This window comes from Pseudorasbora parva, chromosome 2 (assembly GCF_024679245.1).
Source record: "Pseudorasbora parva isolate DD20220531a chromosome 2, ASM2467924v1, whole genome shotgun sequence".
NCBI lineage: Eukaryota > Metazoa > Chordata > Actinopteri > Cypriniformes > Gobionidae > Pseudorasbora > Pseudorasbora parva.
The window spans coordinates 57,653,284-57,674,058 of NC_090173.1; the positions used below are offsets into that span (position 1 = coordinate 57,653,284).

Sequence of the window (20,775 nt, forward strand, 5' to 3'; positions counted from 1 at the left end):
CCAATGTCATGTGATTTCAGCAGTTTGGCGGTTTGACACGTGATCCGAATCATGAATTTCTGATTCAGTTTGATTCATTTGGACAGTACACTCATGCATTGAATCGTTTGCAGCAGTTTTCTCACCCCGAAATAGTAACGGGGACACTGTATACGACAAAACAACTAAAAGCGTGCTGGATACGGTGGATCTGTGCGTTGTCATGATCTCCTGTGTGGGATGTCTTGTGTTACTACTGTATGTAGTTTTGAAGTTAGGTTCTGTGTTATTTCTTTCTTTGTTCACCCCATGTTTGTTGCCACGGCTGCTCATTTGATCGCACCCTCTATGTTTATTACCATAGTAATTTATTAGGCCTTTTGTTCTCCTCTGTATAAATACCCTTGTGCTTCTCTGGTTGGCCGGTCAGTCGTTGTTTTGCTGTACCTGTTCCTGTCGTGTGTTTCATGGACTATCCTGTCTTCCCTGTGTGTTCTTTTGTCTTGTGGCTTGTTTTTAATAAATTAAGCTGCATGTGGATCCCCTTCTCTGTCTGTCCCTTTGCCTGCCAACTTGTTAGCTTGTGCATGACTATGCACTGCAGGTAAAATCAATTTATGTCCATATATTCAAAACAGGGTCAAAATATGGGAACACTTATTTTGTTGCCCCAGTACTGTTGAAAGGCAGTAGTACTTAATTGTTGTAACAAGCAGTATGTGTAACATGGGCACTATAATGTAACATCTTACAAGGATAACATATTCTTTTACTATCTCAGACTAGCCCAAGAAGATCTCCGTGCCACTCCCGTGGCTCAGGCAGTAACTCGGGCAGCCGTAGATCCAGCTGGAACAGTTTAGGACAGGCGCCGAGTTTGAGAAGGAAGGACACGTCTGGAGACAGGGAATCTCTGCTGTCCGGGGAGGGCAGGGGTAGTTTTAAGGATGAGGACTTGGAGGGTGATAAACTGGCCAATATCAGTGGGGGCTTACTGCAGCATCCCAGCTCTCTAGATGTCCATGAGCTGCCCCAGACCCCCAGCTGCAGCTCTTTGGGAGAATACCTCGACTGCAATGGAAGAAGCCTGCACTTACCTAATGACCTGTCCACCAACCTGAGCAAAGAAGACTCCATCGCAGAAGAGGACATGGATGATGTAAGTCACGGCTTAACGCTGGATAATCACACCTGTCCTGTGCTGTTTGTTACAGTCAGGCAGTGCTTATGACTTGTTTTTTTTAAAGATGTCTTCCCAGGAGTTTGTGTCTTGTGAGGAGATGAATTGGCATGCTGTAATTGATTCAGCGTGGTAGTTTGAAGACAGTAATTATTTTTCTTTGTTTGTGGAAAGTGACCTTTATTAGTGTCTGTGTGATGATATCTGTTCTCTCAAGAGTCTTGTCTTAAAATTGAGTTTTTCATGTGCTGTGAAATTAGCTGAACCAATAGAGCTACAATAAAGGCCCACATACATACAAACAACATACACAACTGGTCGAACGTCTGGACACACCTAAACATTCTGAACACTTTACAATAAGGTTTCATTTTTTAACATTAGTTAACATGAACTAAGAATGAACAATACTTTTACAAAGTATTTATTAATCTTAGTTAATGTTAATTTCAACATTTACTAATACATTATGGAAATCAAATGTTATATTTGTTAACATTAGTTAATGCCCCTTTTTAAGACAAAAAATGAAATAGATATTCTTTTGAACTTTTTATTCATCAAAGAATCCTGAACAAAAATATATAATGTTACCACAAAAATATTACGCTGCACCATTGTTTTCAACATTGATAATAATAAGGAATGTTTCTTGAGCATCATTTTGGAATGATTTCTGACGAACCATGTGACACTAAAGACTGTAGTAAAGATGCTGAAAAAATCTAATTTGCCATCACAGAAATAAATTACAATAAAATATAATCAAATAGAAAGCTGTTATTTTAAAGGGATAGTCCGCCCTAAAATAAAAATTAAGTAATTATTTACTCACCCTGGTGTTTATCTAATGCCGTAGGCGTACTTGCTTTTGCAGACCACAAAAGGAGAAGGATTTTTTTTTTAAAGGACCACTAATGCTCGTCCATATAATTTCAGAGAATAGTGACCAGCAACAAGCCTTTTTATAAAAATGCACAAGAATTACAGAATGATTCCATGCAACACATGCCATGTTTTCCAAGTGTTCTGGTGGTATACGATAGCGCTTGGTGAAAACAATTAGAAATGTTATGTATTTAATGATTCTCACTCATTTGTGAGACTCTCAAGGTATGTGAAATCAACATTAAGAAGAATGTGACATGAAATATAACCCATGTACTTCTAATCCGCTGTGTTTGTCAGGAAGTATCATGTCAAAGTGAACTGGAGCTTTAATAGTCTAATGAATGTGCGGTCGATCACAGAAGATAAAAAAAAGTGGTTTGTTTTTTCACCAACTCCTATTGTATACCCCCAGAAGGCTTGGAATATATGGCACGTGTTGCATGGAACCATTATGTGACACTTTTGCGTCTTTTATCAAAAGCTTGATTCTGGTCGCTATTCACTGCCATTATACTGTATGGACAACCACGAGTGGGACATTTAAAAAAATTAATTCTCAATTTTTGGTTCGAAAAAGAAGGAAGAATTTAATTAGAACAACACCAGGGTGAGTAAGTGATAAATTAATTATAATTTTAGGGTGATCGATCCTTTTATTGTAATAATAATTAAAATATTATAACAATACAAATATTATCCCTATTATCACACCCCTATTTTACTTTTAAAAGTAAAATATTGCATTACTATACATTTAGAAAATGTTCTCCAACATTGGGCACTTGTTTCCTTTTTTATTCACTATCTGGTCTAGCTTAACCCATTTATTTTTATACACTTGACTTTAGATAAAAAAGTTTAAGATGGTAAGAAACAATTGTGCCCAAACTTTGACCAGTTCTGTATTTCTGTGTTAGACGTGCAGGTTTATGTGTATGGCTATCACCAGACCAAGCTCAATTTAAGATTGAACATTGGTCTGGGGAGTCTGCTTAGTATTTTCTACTGCACAAAAGAAGCGATCAATGAGCATTATTCAAATGACTCCGTACGCAATTGGTTAGTCCTTCAACCAATTAGACCACAAAAGGCGTGATAAACGAGCATTATTCAAATGACTCTGTATGCGATTGGATAGTTCTTTAAACAATCAGTCCACAAGAGGCGTGATCAATGGGCAACGACCCATCGATTCTCTATCCGTCATCGTGTTAAACCCGCCAGTAGCCAGGTGGATAAGCCAGTCTGTAATTGGTTCCTGCAAAAGTGTAACAGAAGCAGTAGAAATTAATGTACAGGTTTCCAGACTGAGTTGCCGGGCGAAATCAAATCGCCGGTAGATCAGGCTGGGTTTACCCAATCTACAGGTTTATAGCACACATTAGGCATACCTCTTATAATTGTCTTGTGTGTTTTTAGGCTATCCCAGGAAACCAAATTGCATTTTTACAACGGTATACATTTGTCTTCATGTTTCTATTATTTCTTGTGAAGGAAATTGGAGTTATGTATCAATAAGTCACTGCTGAGTTGTTGGGAAAAAACACTTAAAATTGTTGTATGAGAGGTGCTGCATGGCGTTGAACCGAAACTGCATAATGGAGTGCATCAAATGTCCATAAAAACTGCATAAATGTGTCAGTGCTAGAAATATTCTTTAATGATTTCCCACAATTGTATTACAGCTTGCATCATGGTGTCATTTCTTCAAGTTGAACCATCTTTCTAGCCAAGTACCTGCAAATCAATTAGACATTGAGACAAAGTGGATTTTAATTGCGTAAAATCAATTTTGCAAAAAGCACATTTGCACAATTAACAGTTAGTTATTTAAATGGTAATTCATCACATTTAAACAAGCATGTATTTGAACCCCTATTTATTGATATTGGATCAAGACCATTATCCTAATGCTTTTAAGGAGGTTCTTATCTACTTTAAACACTTAAAACTCCTGACAGTTTCGAGCTGTAGTAATTAGCCGTAGTTCTTGTTCAATTTGCTGACACCTCTCTCTCGTGTGTTACAGCGTTTCTGCCTCCGTCTCAAGAGGACATTGGAAGCATATAAACCTAAGTGGTGTAAAGATCATGAGGACTGGTCCCTTTATCTGTTCTCTCCTCAGAGCAAGTAAGTATTTGCCATCTCCTAGCATCTGCTGAACAAAGGTTCACGTTCACGCCTGTAACTTGTATAATTCTGTCCTAGGTCTCGGATGATGTGTCAGGTTAATTTCTTACAAGATGTTTGATCATATAGTCTTGGTATTTGTCTTCTTAAACTGCATAACCATTGCTCTGGAAAGACCCACTATCCAGCCATCTGTAAGTTTGCTTATCTTTAATAGTCCATTTGTATCTATGCCTACTGGATGTATGATACAGTATATAATGATGTTTTTTTTTTTTCATTTCAGGAGCGACTGTTTCTCAGTGTCTCCAATTATATTTTCACTGTGATCTTTGTTGCTGAAATGACTGTAAAGGTATGATTTTTGATTTTCTTATATATAAAGAGTGCTCATTCCACAAATAATTGTACAGATGTGATATGGCTTGTGTTAAAGGTGGTGGCCCTTGGCTTCTTCTCCGGGAAGGACAGTTATTTGAAGAGCACCTGGAATGTTCTGGATGGGATCCTGGTCTTTGTCTCGCTCATTGACATTCTGGTCTCTCTGGCTCATGGTGAACACCAAATCTTTGGCATCCCGAGGGTTCTTCGCCTGCTGAGATCTCTTCAGCCGCTGAGGTGAGTCAGTGAAAGGTCACAACGTGCCTGTCTGAGGCGCAATCAATCAATGAAATCCGATACACAGTCATTGCTCCAGTTAGGAAATAAACTGAAGGTTAGTTATGTGGTTGCATTATGTGTATACTCTAAAAGCCCCTTCTCACTTACTGATTCAACTAAAGCTTGACACAATTAAAGGTCTTTGCACCGAATGTCGAGTCCAATATTTTCGCATGCGTTTTTTTGTATTCGTGATACGAAAAATTTGTCACGCACAGAGACCTTGCACACTGAGTCCGATGGGGATTAATAAATGCGTTATGGAAAAAAAAATGACAAAGTGATGTCTAGTCAAAGTGAAAAGACAAAGTGATGTCTAGTGAGGATGATATGCTTGTCCTGAGGAGATTGGGTTCATCCACTCCTGCGATCACGTAGAGAAGTTTCTATCCAGCGGGATTATCCAGACCGACCGATTCAAAGTTTCAGTGTCAGTGGCTCAGTTTGATGCTTTGCTAGCGATACTGGAGTCACATTAAAAAGAAGACCACTAATTTCCGTGAATCAATTGATCCCGAACACCTGGCAGTATGTCTATGGATCCGATCACACACACACTTTCACTCACACACACACACATAGTATAGTTTCCGGTCGATGACGTTATCACGCCGACGATCGATCGATCTTCCGATGGAATGGTTCTACACGCGCTTCACGACGCATTAACGCAGAGGCGTTCTCACAGCGTCCCTCAGGGAACTAGGGTTACATACGTAACCGAGACGTTCTATACAGGCCAATTTGCATATCATTACATGCTGTTTTCAAAAGTGTTAAACTTATGGACAAAACTGAATGAGACAGCAACTTGCAACATGTATACAGTAATATTGTAATGCAATTTTTCCTGCTAAAAATCAAACACTATCAAAGCAACTTGATGAAACTGAACACCAACACCAGTGTTAGGCCATTACCATCCATTCAAAAGAGGAAACTTAGGAATAATGTTGTACTGTAATGTAAGCATGCAGTGAATTATGAGCAGTACAGTGTCATTCTAGTTTTGTAAAGACATTTTAATTGTCTAATGTTCCTGATGTTAGTGTTGATGTAAACCTGTGCTGCCAGTGCTCTGGAAGAATGAGTTGATTTGTAAATGTAAAATTAACTGCTGTGAAGCTGAAAGTTGGTTAGCAAATTTATAAACTCCTCACTCAGTTCTCCTAAATATTAAGACGTGTCCTAGTGATTGTAATTTAATTTAATTTAATTTGGTGGGGTATTTGGTCTAGGACGTGGGTAACAGCTTTGGTAGTGACCTTCTTTGTCTCACCTGAGAAAGTCTTCATGCATTGAAATGTAAATTACTGGTGGGGGGTAACTTTTTTATTAGTTAATCATTTTTAAAGTTACTTTTTCTCAAAGTGTATGTTCACTTAATTGTTTCAACTATGACAAGCAACTATGTTTACTGGGATACTTCCTATTTTTTGAAATAATTTTGTATTAATTTGTCCACTTAAGAGCAAGAAGTCCTGAAAGAGAGCTCAGTTTAGCATTCGTGGACTGTCAGAGATACAGCTTTTGGGGCGTATGCTTCAGATGTTTATGCATATAGCACGTAATGAAGTAATGAAGAGCCTTCTGAAGCAAAAAAGGCTTTCTGAAGCAAAGTGGCACGTTTGTGTAAGAACAATGTCCATATTTTGAACTTTATAGACTAAACTAACTATTTTTATTGAAAGAAATTGTGTTTTAGTGTGATTATGAAAAGAGTAACCCCTGACACTAAGTTTTGTTTAGCTCTATCTTCTCTCTTGTGTTTGTTCGTGCACATACGTCAAGGATTCATGGGTGAAGAAGGGTTACTCTTTAAAGGACAACTCCGGTGAGAAATGACCCTCGGGGTAATTAACAGATGGTTATCGAGTAGATCGTTCTCTGGGATGCGGTTTCATGGAAATCAAGTGTAAAGAGTTTTATCTCTAAACACAGATTAGAGCGACGAACGCTGTGCTAAGTGATGAACTGTGACTGAATCTCATATGGGCCGTTGTTTCCGAAAGAAAACACTGGATGTAGTAGAGAAAAAAAGAAAAAAAAAGTCCATGTCATTAGATTTCACAAACTTAATTCCTATCGACCAGCTCACTTAGCACAGCGTTCGTGGCTCGAGACATCGAGACTGTTTTCCAAGATGGCTGCAGTCTGTAAACGCGTAATGGACTGTCTTTATAAAGTGTCTTCTTATTAAACTGTTTGTACACTTACAAAGTTCTCAATGCTTCGGTTAGCATGTAGGGACCCTCATCATGCTGCCGTGTTAGTGTTAGGCTATTTTGAGCCGTGTTAGTGGTATTAACTAGCGATTTAATTTCACTTATTCCATGCCCCATAGACAAACATTATAAGCTAATCTGTGTTTAGAGATAAAACTCTTTACATTTGATTTTCATGAAACCGCATCCCAGAGAACGATCTACTCGGTAACCATCTGTTAATTACCCCTATGGTCATTTCTCACCGGAGTTGTCCTTTAAGCGCAAGTTGATTCGTGTAGCACTGAAAACCGAAAGCTAGTATTTTAGTCTATAAATATTGAAATATGGATATTTTTATTACACAAATGCACCGCTTCAGAAGGCCTTTATTAACCCCCTGGAGCTGTGTGGATCAGTTATATGATGGTTAGATGCACTTTTATGGACCAACAAGGCACTGGCATTATAAAGCTGGGAAGAGCCAGGACTTTTTTAATATAAATTTTAATAACTCAGATTTTATTCATTTGAAAAAAGAATGTCATATACACTTGGAATGACTTGAGGGATAATCATGGGCTAATTTTCATTTGTAGGTGAACTAACTGCTGCAAACTGGGCCAACAAACTCAGTATTCAGAAGGGATCTCAACAGTATCGCACTTGTTTTTATATTTGTGATTAGATTAATATTTTATTATATGATTATTATGATTTTTTATACTTATAATTTATATATAATTTATATATTATATATTATTTATATATGATTAATATATTTATATTGTTATACTTATTTGATAATTTTTTCTGTATATAGTTATCATAGTTATCGTTGTTTTATGTTGAATAGATTTTATTGTTTTTTATCTTCCACCAGTTACACTTTTTCTTGTCTGCAGTTCTTTGTTGTTTGTTGTTCTTTGTGTTCCACAAATAAAGTTAATAATGTTTTTCTGTATATAGTTATCGTTGTTTTATGTTGAATAGATTTTATTGATTTGTTTTTTATCTTCCACCTGTTCCACTTTTTCTTGTCTGCAGTTATGTTGTTTATTGTTCTGTGTTCCACAATTAAAATAAATTATTTTTTCCTATATATAGTTTTTGTTGTTTTTATATGTTGAATAGATTTTATTGATAATATTTTTTTTTTAATCTTCCACCTGACGTCACGTTTTAAATAAAATGCCACACACTGCACAGGGAGGGAGAGAGAGAGAGTCAAAGTTGATACCAGGTAAAGTGCTCCCAAACGATCACCAAGGCCACCCGGTGGCCATCTGACCCTAGCCTTTACAGAAGTATTACAATAATAAAAAAACACTTCAGGCGTACAATTTATTTGCATTTAAGAATAAAACACCACAGCCACTCGGTGGACTGTTCTGTTTGGCAACTACATCCTGCGTTGTATCAGTTTTTTACACAATCTACATGGTGTCAGAAGTGGCTAAATATGGCTCAGGGACTCCGCCGCATTGATCCATTAGTTGGTTAAACTGTTATGTCTACTGAATTGAGCTGAATAATACCTTCTTTACAGCTGAAATTGGAAATGTCTACACCAGATGTCATAAAAGCATATTGAACTCATTCTAATCAATGTCTGGATGTGGTGTGGCACAACAAAATCCCAACAGTAACAGTCTGACATAGTCTTGTTCAAAATAATAGCAGTACAATGTGACTAACCAGAATAATCAAGGTTTTTAGTATATTTTTTATTGCTACGTGGCAAACAAGTTACCAGTAGGTTCAGTAGATTCTCAGAAAACAAATGAGACCCAGCATTCATGATATGCACGCTCTTAAGGCTGTGCAATTGGGCAATTAGTTGAATTAGTTGAAAGGGGTGTGTTCAAAAAAATAGCAGTGTGGCCTTCAATCACTGAGGTCATCAATTTTGTGAAGAAACAGGTGTGAATCAGGTGGCCCCTATTTAAGGATGAAGCCAACACTTGTTGAACATGCATTTGAAAGCTGAGGAAAATGGGTCGTTCAAGACATTGTTCAGAAGAACAGCGTACTTTGATTAAAAAGTTGATTAGAGAGGGGAAAACCTATAAAGAGGTGCAAAAAATGATAGGCTGTTCAGCTAAAATGATCTCCAATGCCTTAAAATGGAGAGCAAAACCAGAGAGACGTGGAAGAAAACGGAAGACAACCATCAAAATGGATAGAAGAATAACCAGAATGGCAAAGGCTCAGCCAATGATCACCTCCAGGATGATCAAAGACAGTCTGGAGTTACCTGTAAGTACTGTGACAGTTAGAAGACGTCTGTGTGAAGCTAATCTATTTTCAAGAATCCCCCGCAAAGTCCCTCTGTTAAAAAAAAGGCATGTGCAGAAGAGGTTACAATTTGCCAAAGAACACATCAACTGGCCTAAAGAGAAATGGAGGAACATTTTGTGGAAGGATGAGAGTAAAATTGTTCTTTTTGGGTCCAAGGGCCACAGGCAGTTTGTGAGACGACCCCCAAACTCTGAATTCAAGCCACAGTACACAGTGAAGACAGTGAAGCATGGAGGTGCAAGCATCATGATATGGGCATGTTTCTCCTACTATGGTGTTGGGCCTATTTATCGCATACCAGGGATCATGGATCAGTTTGCATATGTTAAAATACTTGAAGAGGTCATGTTGCCCTATGCTGAAGAGGACATGCCCTTGAAACGGTTGTTTCAACAAGACAATGACCCAAAACACACTAGTAAACGGGCAAAGTCTTGGTTCCAAACCAACAAAATTAATGTTATGGAGTGGCCAGCCCAATCTCCAGACCTTAATCCAATTGAGAACTTGTGGGGTGATATCAAAAATGCTGTTTCTGAAGCAAAACCAAGAAATGTGAATGAATTGTGGAATGTTGTTAAAGAATCATGGAGTGGAATAACAGCTGAGAGGTGCCACAAGTTGGTTGACTCCATGCCACACAGATGTCAAGCAGTTTTAAAAAACTGTGGTCATACAACTAAATATTAGTTTAGTGATTCACAGGATTGCTAAATCCCAGAAGAAAAAAAAATGTTTGTACAAAATAGTTTTGAGTTTGTACAGTCAAAGGTAGACACTGCTATTTTTTTGAACACACCCCTTTCAACTAATTGCCCAATTGCACAGCCTTAAGAGCGTGCATATCATGAATGCTGGGTCTTGTTTGTTTTCTGACAATCTACTGAACCTACTGGTAACTTGTTTGCCACGTAGCAATAAAAAATATGCTAAAAACCTTGATTATTCTGGTTAGTCACATTGTACTGCTATTATTTTGAACAAGACTGTACGTCTATTAGAACAAAGTGTTTGTTTAGTTCTGATGAATCCCTCTATAGTTTCTGTTCTCCAAAAGTTTAAAAATATATATTTTAAATAAATCATTTTATATTTTGGAAAACAATTTTACAAGAAGTGAATTTGAATAATTCACCAGCTTACATAGGCCTACTTGCTTTTGCATTAAATCATAATCCTTTTTCTCAATATCTGCTAAATGAAAATGCAGATAAATGCATTCTGATCATGTTTTTTTGCTATTACTGAGTTGAAATATGCTGTGCTATTTCAATATCTGTTGTTAAAAATATCTGTTTTTTGTTTGTTTTGTTCATTTTTTTTTTGTCTGAATCACAAGCTGGTTAAATTACTAGATGACAGTGTGAAGTGTGCTCCAATAAAAAAAGCACTGAACATGAAAAATGTCTTCCTTTGTGCTGTTTTATTTTAAGTTTATGGCGTGATGTATGGCTAGTCATAAATGTAACTATTAGCTGACATGTACATTATTGTTTAAAGAAGCCCAAACGAACTAGATGGGAGAGGGCTTTACGACCTCACTCGGGGTTCCGCAATCGGGCCGCATTAAAACCGAGCGCTTGGGCCGTGTTTAAACCGAGTACTCGCAGAGCAGTCGGACCTAGATTCATGCCGAGGATTGGCCGAGTGTTTTAGCCTTAATTGCGCCGCTTTCGGCCCGCATAATTTTTGCTATCTGGGAAGTTCACCGGTTTAGTTTGTTCACACACTAGGTGTAGGTCTATGAGAGTAAAACACCTTTAAACGAGCAGGAACATCTGGCGTGTGCATTTTTACATTATACTGCAAACACATGATTGTGATATTCACAGTGATACTGTAATGGGACATCCATGTTGTGTTTTTCAGGATTCTTTGATGAATAGAAAGTTAAACAGCATTTATCTGAAACTGAAAGCTTTTTTAATGTCTTTACTGTCACTTTTGTTAAATGTATTGCATTCTTGCTGAATAAAACGATTAACTTTTTCAAATCAAATTCTTACTGACCCCAAACTTTTGAACGGTAGTGTGTAACAAGTATTTCTATGATGTTAAAATCATGTTTAGGATTAAATTGTGCATTAATAGGTTGAACAAATCAAATGTGTTTATAGCTGAGAACCTTTTACACACACACACACACACACACACACACACACACACACACACTTCACTGCACACACTGAAATAACACACTGTGTGCGGAACAATTAATAAAGTTAATTTCCTTTTCTGAATTTGGCAGCCCTAGTCCTATCTGTTCAGTATTATTACTGTTTGGTTTATTATTGTAGTTCTTTTCTTTAAATATTCACATGTTACATAATATGTGGTCAAGTATTATAAATACACCGTGCTTCTGTTATGTATTAAAAATGTTCGTGGCCCCTTTAAGAAATCTAATCTGTGTTCTCGCGATACTAGTCTTTTAGAAGCGCGCGCGATCAGAGAAGCCATTTCACTGCACGCCAGACAGACCGGCAGAGCTCCTTGCTGCAGTGCGAGCGTCGCTCTGATTTACTGCTTTATACCATCATCTTTACAGTTAATATTACTGTAGTGTCTTCAATATTCACCAGTGTGTTACAGAAATGAGTCTGAAAGGAGATTTGATGTGTAAGTCTCAGTAATGCGAGTGAAGGTAAAGGATTGGGTTCGTGAGCTTCATGATTTATGATTTAATTGCAGGTTTATCTAATAAATGAGTCGATGGGATTGATGAGTGTTGTTCAGAATGAGCTGGACTAAACCCATTGAAAGCACAGGCGTTTATCTCTCAGTAATGTTAGCGTTGTGGTTAATGTTGTCGTGTATATGACAGTCTTGAGGCCTGACGGTGAGTGTTTCTCAGTGTAAAACATGCCCAGATAGCTCATGTTCGTCGCGGAGACGTCTGTGAAAGGCCGTAGCGTCTGATTAAGATCGCATTCCATTTCTATAGTTCGACTGTTTTTCGTTTTTAAATGAGTCGTCTTCCCTACCTCTAAATGACGTCTATACGACTAACCTTAAACATTCGAAATCCAGTGCTGCGCACCATGCGCGTCACCGGTGGAGCAGAGCTCGTAATAAAAATAATCATTAGTTTAAAAAAAAGTGAAATACCTATTTATATCACAATGCATACACTCCATGACATAATAGATTTACATTTAACTCGTGCAAGCATTGAATTAAAATCATATTCTGTTGAAATTGCGTTTTCCCCCCAAATACGTGTAAAAACGTCATGCCCTTATTTTTTTATTTTGCGTCCACTGCTTTCATTTGTCTTACTATATTAATGATTACGAGGGCACCTTCACTTAAATTGCATTTTGTGTAAGATAATAGAATATATCAAAAAGGCACTCGGGATAAGCATTGTGCACATGGACTTTTTAATAATGCTATAAATAATTAGCAAAGGCTACGTTAGGCCCTTAATTAGGTTTAGGTTATATAAATTATCAAGCATGGGAACGCTTTTCTGTAACCCATCATTCACAACAGCCTTATTTGATACCTCTAATAGGGGGGAAAACGTGTGTGAATGTATATAAATATATATTTTTTCCACATTTGAGGTGCCCCTCCTTTCATGCCAACTGCTATTTTACCTGATTATAGTTATAGGTGTGGTTTACATTTTTTGTCATATTTTGCAGAGCATAATAAATTACTATTTAACTTAACATGCTTGACTGCTGCTTAGAATACCAAGTGTAATATTACAAGCTTTGTGATTGGAGTAACAGTTCAGTTTATACCATGGTCTATAATAGCCTGGTTTTACCAGACTCTCGTACATTTCATTTGTACATAGAGTCTGGCCACTCTCCATTGACAAGGGTTTATTTCCGTGAAGGCCGGCACCCTGTTGAGGTTTAAAACTATTGGATCTGCCCTGAGCCACTCTGGATCTGCCGTAACCAATCGCTATCGTTTGGTCGTGACGTATGTCATGCGCCCTTCGCCTGTTTCACTCATGGAAATCCGACAAAATAAAAGTGCACATGTGCATGCCACCTCAGTGATAAAACTATAGGATAAAACCTAAAACTCGTGCATTCGGATTGTGATTTATTCACGCCACGGTGGACAGGAGAGCTTTGTGATCGGGAACGCGGCGCTCACGCAGCCCGTAACATCATTGTGTGCTGTAAATAAAATGTCATATGCTTGTTATTGGTAAGTATGGATTACTCAGTCTTTTGATATTGAAGTTTAATTATATTCGAAATAAGAGTTATTATACGCCCACAGACACAATAAATACTAAATAAATCACAAGAACAAACAACGTCAAGAAAACAAAATAACGAAAGTTTTCCTTTACTCGCAAAACAGCTGTGACTGACGTCATAGGCCAGGCCGTGAAAATCTGAAGCCTTGCTCTGCTGTGATTGGTTTAGACCAGAGGTCCGTTGCATGAAGCTAGCTGAGCTAGCTCTGAGTTTCAGAGGTTGCAGTTGTCAAATCCAGATACATCAAACCTAGTTTAGATCAAGTTCTACGGTTTCTCAAACGTTCATAACGTTAAATACAACTCAAGTCTAATACTGAGTTTGCGATTAACACTGAAGCGAATGCACCTGTAAGTGTGACACCTGCGGCAAACAGCTAACGTTAATCACGTGTTGCCCAAACTTTTTAATTCTAATTTTTGATTAAGTTACACAAGCACTTAACATATATGATCATATGCAAGACCTACTATTAATTAACATGCACAGTTAAAAGGTTGTTAAACATGATTACCTTCGTGTAGATGATAATCTGACGACAGACCTAGCGCAGTCTCCTGCTGCATCCCAATTCGCCTACTTATACTACGTCCTAAAAGTATGTACTCTTTTTGTGAAGAAAAAGTATATACTTTTGAATGTGTAGCAGAAAAGTATGCAAGCTTCGGGACTATTTCGCCATCTTTAACGGACTCTGTCGCTTAGTCACATGCATCCCGTCACCGTTTATCTGCCCTGTCAATCATCGTCAGATTCGTCACAGTTCAAATCCTCCACATTCAGTTTAATCTCCTACCGTATCGGAGAGAAATGTAGCCGCTCGTTGATCTGCCATTTGTAGATCTTTAATGCAGAGACTCTCCTCCTGTGTTTGCAGTTTAAATATAATGATGCATTTAAAAGTTAACGGCCAAACGTGTCATTACAAAAGTTCACAATGCTGCTGCAGGTGAAATATAATGTGGACAACACTGAATAAATATATTTTTGTCAGGTTAAATATTGATAGTTGATCACTCAAACCCCTTTATCTAAACTTCTCTACTTAACCGTCGAACTCGCACATCCGTCATGTTTGTAGTTTATTAAAGCTTTTTATCCGCGTTTGTAGTTCTAATCAAATCCTCGTCCAACTCGCAATGGGTTGTGGGCAATATCAGCCGTTAGAGTGCCCATCGATCCATACTGTGAATTCGGACCGGAAATAGTAAACCATCCGGGAATCTTTGGAATACTCTTTTCAACATACTACAATTTGGGAAATACTAATTCTATTTTCGAATACTATTTAGGATGGATAGTGTGCGAATTGGGACGCAGGGTCCGTTTCCAGCTTCAACTGGAGCGCGCGCACATTGAGGTGTGACATCACCAGCGAACAGCCAATCGCGTGCCCTACAAACAGAGAATCCGATTTCGCTTCTCGCGAGACGGAAAACAAAAAATTCTATATCCAAAGTCCTTTTCTATTTGAATATATTTTAAAATGCTATTATAATGTTATATGATTCTTTGGAAAAAAGGCTCAAGTGGCTTTGATTTAAAAACCAAAAACAAAATTTTTTAGCCTGATTTCCAAAGAATCATGTGACATTAAAACTTTCCCAGGAATAAATAGAATTTTAACTCTTCATCATCGGAATAAATAACACTTCATTTATTTATTTATTTATTTTTATTTTTTTAAAATAAACTTTCATAAAGTAAAACATACATATTTTGTGTTCTTTTTACCAGATCAAACTTTAGACGGCACTTTGATTTTGTATCTGGTGGCCAAGAATGTAATTCATGAGAATAAATATTAGTTTAAATATAGGTTTAGTTCTCATTTCATCATGCTACAGAATATTTTCATATTCAATCTTTGATTTAAATCATAGATATAGATCTCAATATTTATATAATCATGAAGTACACAAGACAATTTCATTAAAACAATTTAATTATTCAAAGTTCTGCATTTATTAACTTAGTAATTTGTTTAATTTGACTACAGAAAGCTATATCTACAACCATCCATCCACAGTAAACTGAAGGTATGTACATCAATTGTGTTAATTATCTTGGTAATATCTTAGGGCCGTGATGGAAAAAGAAGAAGAAAAAAAGGGTTTGTTTGTGTTAAGGTCTTAATACTATGGCTTGCAATGAACCATCCTACTGGACACTGAGAAGAAACGCAAAGGAAAAGGTAGATCAACAACTGCAGACAATGGAAGCAACAACTTGGGGGAATGAGTTGGGTTGCATGCACAGCGACTGGAGTAACACTTGTCAAACTCAAATTGATGAAGACACATTTATGGACTGTGTCTCTCATATTGCCGAGACTGAAGCTATCAATATGGCAAGTGACCTTTATGACAGTGAATCAGACACAGAGTCAGGATCTGAAACCGATCAAACTTCCCTAGAAGACGATTTGGCAACCTGGGCTACTGAACACAAAATCACTCATGTGGCATTGAATTCATTACTTAACATACTACGTCAACAAAGTTTAAATCTGCCAAAAGACTCAAGGACATTGCTAGGAACTGTGCGTTTAAACCCTGAAACACAAGAGAAGGCTGGTGGCCAGTATTACCATTTTGGAGTGCTGAATTCAATTACAGAGGTGCTACATCAAAACGTCGACATTCTGAGCAAAATTCACACCTTGGAGCTTCAGGTCAACATCGACGGTTTGCCTCTATTCAAAAGTTCAGCAACACAGTTCTGGCCCATTGTAGGAACACTGCAAAACATCAGACAAGAGGAGCCAGTGACGATAGGGTTATTTTGTGGCACATGTAAACCTACTTCACTAAGTGAATACCTTGATGACTTCATCACTGAAGTAAATGAATTAGAAAAAGGGTTTGAATTTGAAGGAGTGAGGTTATCTTTACAGCTCTCGTCAATGGTTTGCGACGCACCTGCTCGTGCATTCCTAAAAAAGGTTAAAGGTCACGCAGGCTATCATGGATGCGAAAAATGCACACAGGATGGAGTGTACCTGGAAAACACAATGACATTTCCAAGAAATGACATGCCATGAGAGCTTTAGAAACAAGACAGATTCTGATCACCATCATGGCATGTCACCCCTTGAAGAAACGTCCCTCGACATGATCTCCGGTTTCCCCCTCGATTACATGCACCTCGTGTGCCTAGGAATCATGAGTCTCCATTTTCTCCATTTTGGACAAAAATCTCCATTTTGTCCAACAACAGTTTGATTGAAGATTACTGTGATTATGCCAATGACATACTGGTTCTCTTTGTCACTCACTTCGGTCAACTGTATGGTCCACGATTCCTATCGTACAATGCACACTCCCTTATTCATCTTGCAGATGATGCAAAAAACCATGGCATCCTAGATAATTTCAGTGCTTTTAAATATGAAAATCACCTAAACAATTTGAATTTGAAGGAGTGAGGTTATCTTTACAGCTCTCGTCAATGGTTTGTCACGCAGGCTATCATGGATGCGAAAAATGCACACAGGATGGAGTGTACCTCCCTAGTGAAAAAAAAGTATACTTTATTGTATTTCAAATATATTCTCTTTTCCGATAGTATATTAGAAATATACAAAATGTACCATTTCTAAATATATAAAAAATATATTAGCATCATATTTCACAATACAACTTTTAACACACTTTAAAATAATTGTATTTTAGTATATTTTCTAAAAAATATATTTTAGAAAAATATACTTTAAATGAAAGTTCAGTGTACTTTTGTAAAGTGTACTTATTTGAACATTACTTTAAAATATATATTTTATATAGCCTATTTTAAACTTATGCTCAAAATTGTTATTGTTAAGAATGCACTAAAAGCATATTTTAAAAATACATAATTAATATCATTAAGCTGTATAAAAAGTTATAAATACTGTTTAAGGTTATTTATTCATGCTTAAAGGGGGGGTGAAACACTCAGTTTCAGTCAGTGTCATGTCAATCTTGAGTACCTATAGAGTAGCATTGCATCCTGCATATCTCCGAAAAGTCTTTATTTTTTTTATAATTATATAAGAAAGATGCGCTGTTCCGAGTCTTTCCGGAAAAAGCCGAGCGGGTGGGGGCGTGTCGTGTGAGCGGAGCTAAATAATGACGTGTGCGCGCCGCTGTTATTGTGTTGAGTGCGTCGTAAAGCTGTGTCATCCCTAACAGCGGGAAAAAACGTTATTCAAAATAAAAATATGGCTTTTAATCAGATACAGCCATACATCTATGATCCGGAATCAGACCCAGAGGCTGCAGTTGAACAGGAGCAGCAGCAAAAACGACTAGAGCAGGACGTCTGTATGTGGTACAAGTTATACACTAACTATATAATATGCTTAGCGGCTTGTGTTATTTACATATTTATACTTGAATTATATCGTCGTATTTTTGTCTTTGAAGGTGTACATGTGGGAAGTGCAGTTGTGCACGTGTGTGTGTGTGTTTACGCGTGGTTTGTGTAGACAAGTAAGCGGACTGGTTTTGCACGGCAGGCAGTGTTTACATAGAAAGACATGGAATAGTAGTGCATTTGAATGAAGAAGCGTGCTTATTTAGTTCAACATATTTCCCCACTCTTTGTGTATTGTTGTTTGGAGTGCTTTTACAATACACAAACATAAAGTTACACATATAGTGGCCAGCTAAACAAATGTACACGCACTACACATCGCATGCTCCATTGACCAATTAACTATACGTGATCATGTTTGGGCTACTTGATGGGCATTGGCAATAACACAGACATTTGAAGCAGTCTTACTCGCCGTCTGCGGTTCTAACGTTGGGACCTTTATCGTTGGGACTGCTCCATCCTTCAGCATTAGGCGATCGGAAAATCCGGCGTCGAGCTGGGCCTTGTTTATGAAACAGTCGGCACCGAAATGCAGTGAACAGACATAAACCTTTGCGCAACTCAGTTGCTGATCCGGAAAAGCAAATTACATCCACTGTTGCCTTGACGCGGGGTTTTTGGCAATCTGTACAGGACTGTCTTGGTCTGGCAACCAAAAACGCACTTTTTTGGTGACATTGTTAATTTCTTGAAGTCACATCACCTGTGCAGCGCAGCCTACGAGCCAGCGCTTTGATGGGCGTAGCCTGTTACTTTCGCTCTCTCCCTCTCTCTCTCTCACGCTCTTCCGGTAGAATTGTCCGTACGGCCCATACAAGGAAATTCCGAAACTTTAACGTCAAGTGGACTCATGATTGAAAAAAAATTGCCGAACCTTATGACTAACCGGAAGTAGTATTTTTGACAAAGAAATACTCCCATCAAACGTCCACCTTAACTTTTGAAACTTTGTCTATGTTTAGTATGGGATTCCAAGTCTTTAACAGTGTAAAAAGATCAGTATGCATGAAACAGCCCCCCCCCCCCTTTAACTGTTCAAGCTTAAGCATTAATAAATAAGTGATAATAAATTATTATTATATAAATAAATTATTATATGGACTAAAAGCCCATTTTTAAATATATGCAGTGTATGCTATTCCCTACTTTAGTTGTGATTTAAGTGTAAATATGTTTAATAAGTTTACACTGGCAAAGAAGAATCCAACAGCACACTTAAAAAACAATGCAAGAAAATATGAGTTAAATAGTTGTTTCTTATCGGAATTCAAATGTCTCTTCATTGATCTGTGACCAATCAGATTGTGTTGCTCAATGCCTGCAGCCAATCAGACGCAGAGCTGCTGACGGTACTCGTCTGTATGACGCTCACTCGCGGGAGGTTTGCAGCCTTGCAGGTGAAGCACAATGTTGCGTTACATTAATTATTTAATAAAACACTGAGAGCGGAAAGTACATTGCTCATTCTTCGGACCAGTTCAATTACGTCACATCGCTGCCTGACCTTGATGGTGACGATAAACTGTTTTGGAATAAAATGGCCAAACGTTACGCGATCCCGAAAAGCACCGGAAAAAGTCCTTCTGTTTGGAGGTAAGTAAGTTAATATGTAATGTCACTAAACGTGAATAAAAAGTTGAATGAACATGCACCTGACCTTATCTCTTGTATATTCTGTTAACAGATTGCGTTCTTCACGAGTGTTTGCTGTCAACTGTCCCTGTGTAAGCGGTCATCAGACGCAAGTGTAATGAGCAGCTCACCAGAAAATTGAATATAATGTGTAATTTATATGTATAGAGATGGTCAGTGGAATTAGTTCAATGATAGGTTTTCCAACATCTTCCAGTGTTAATTTAATGAAAAACATAGTAAGTTAATTTTGTTTAGCTTTGCTGAAACCATTTATAAAAATCGTTGGGCTTGTTTAATGAAATGTCTCTTCATTAGTTATGTGTGTTAGATTTGATTAATTTATTGTAATTGTCTTGAAAACAAATGCATTCAACATTGGGAAAGTAAGTCAGTAAATAATTCATTAAAATGTAAGGTAGCACATTAAAATACTGTATTGTGTGACATTATGTAATTCAAAGTATATTGTACATGTATAGCTAAGTAATAACACATTGTATTGTTATTGACTACAAAGTGTATATTTTTAGTCATTTGAATGAGTCAAGGTAAATAAAATATATATTATATTTGAAGTATATTGTTTGTGTGTTCTGAATATACTGGTAATTAATTTGTAATTTATTAAAACACAAATAAAGTATGCTATAACACAAAGTGTACTTATAATACAAATAAAGTGTACTATAACACGAATAAAGTAGACTTATAATACAAATAAAATATACTTAACACAAATAAAATATATACTTATAATACAAATAAAGCACATTTAATATCACTAAAGCATGTAATTAGTCATTATACTTAAAGTGTACTAAGTATACTTAAAGTTGTTTTAATTTAGCACACAAAAGTATACTAAATACACTTAAAGTTGTGCTTTAACACAATTTAATTACAACTTAAATATAGTACAAAATTAGTTGTCAAAATAGCACACTTCAAGTTAACTAGTCATTAACACACTTCAAGTATACTGAAAATAAGTCTGGCCGCAAGTATACTTAGTATACTTTTTTTTCACTAGGGCTGGAAAACAGGATGACATTTCCAAGAAATGACATGCCTCTGAGAAACAATGAGAGCTTTAGAAACAAGACAGATTCTGATCACCATCATGGCATGTCACCCCTTGAAGAAACGTCCCTCGACATGATCTCCGGTTTCCCCCTCGATTACATGCACCTCGTGTGCCTAGGAATCA

The 20,775-nt window shown here is 37.2% G+C and overlaps 1 protein-coding gene across 1 annotated transcript in view; it reads left to right on the forward strand.

Moving 5' to 3' along the window:
- The window catches only part of LOC137047560 (voltage-dependent T-type calcium channel subunit alpha-1H-like), a 46,148-nt gene that overhangs the window by 10,812 nt on the left and 14,561 nt on the right, over positions 1-20,775 (forward strand). Inside the window, exons 3-7 of the mRNA XM_067425327.1 lie at positions 761-1,138; positions 4,080-4,180; positions 4,356-4,374; positions 4,467-4,535; positions 4,617-4,798. Of these exons, the coding sequence (XP_067281428.1) occupies positions 761-1,138; positions 4,080-4,180; positions 4,356-4,374; positions 4,467-4,535; positions 4,617-4,798 (749 nt within the window). The remainder of the gene's footprint in view (positions 1-760; positions 1,139-4,079; positions 4,181-4,355; positions 4,375-4,466; positions 4,536-4,616; positions 4,799-20,775) is intronic.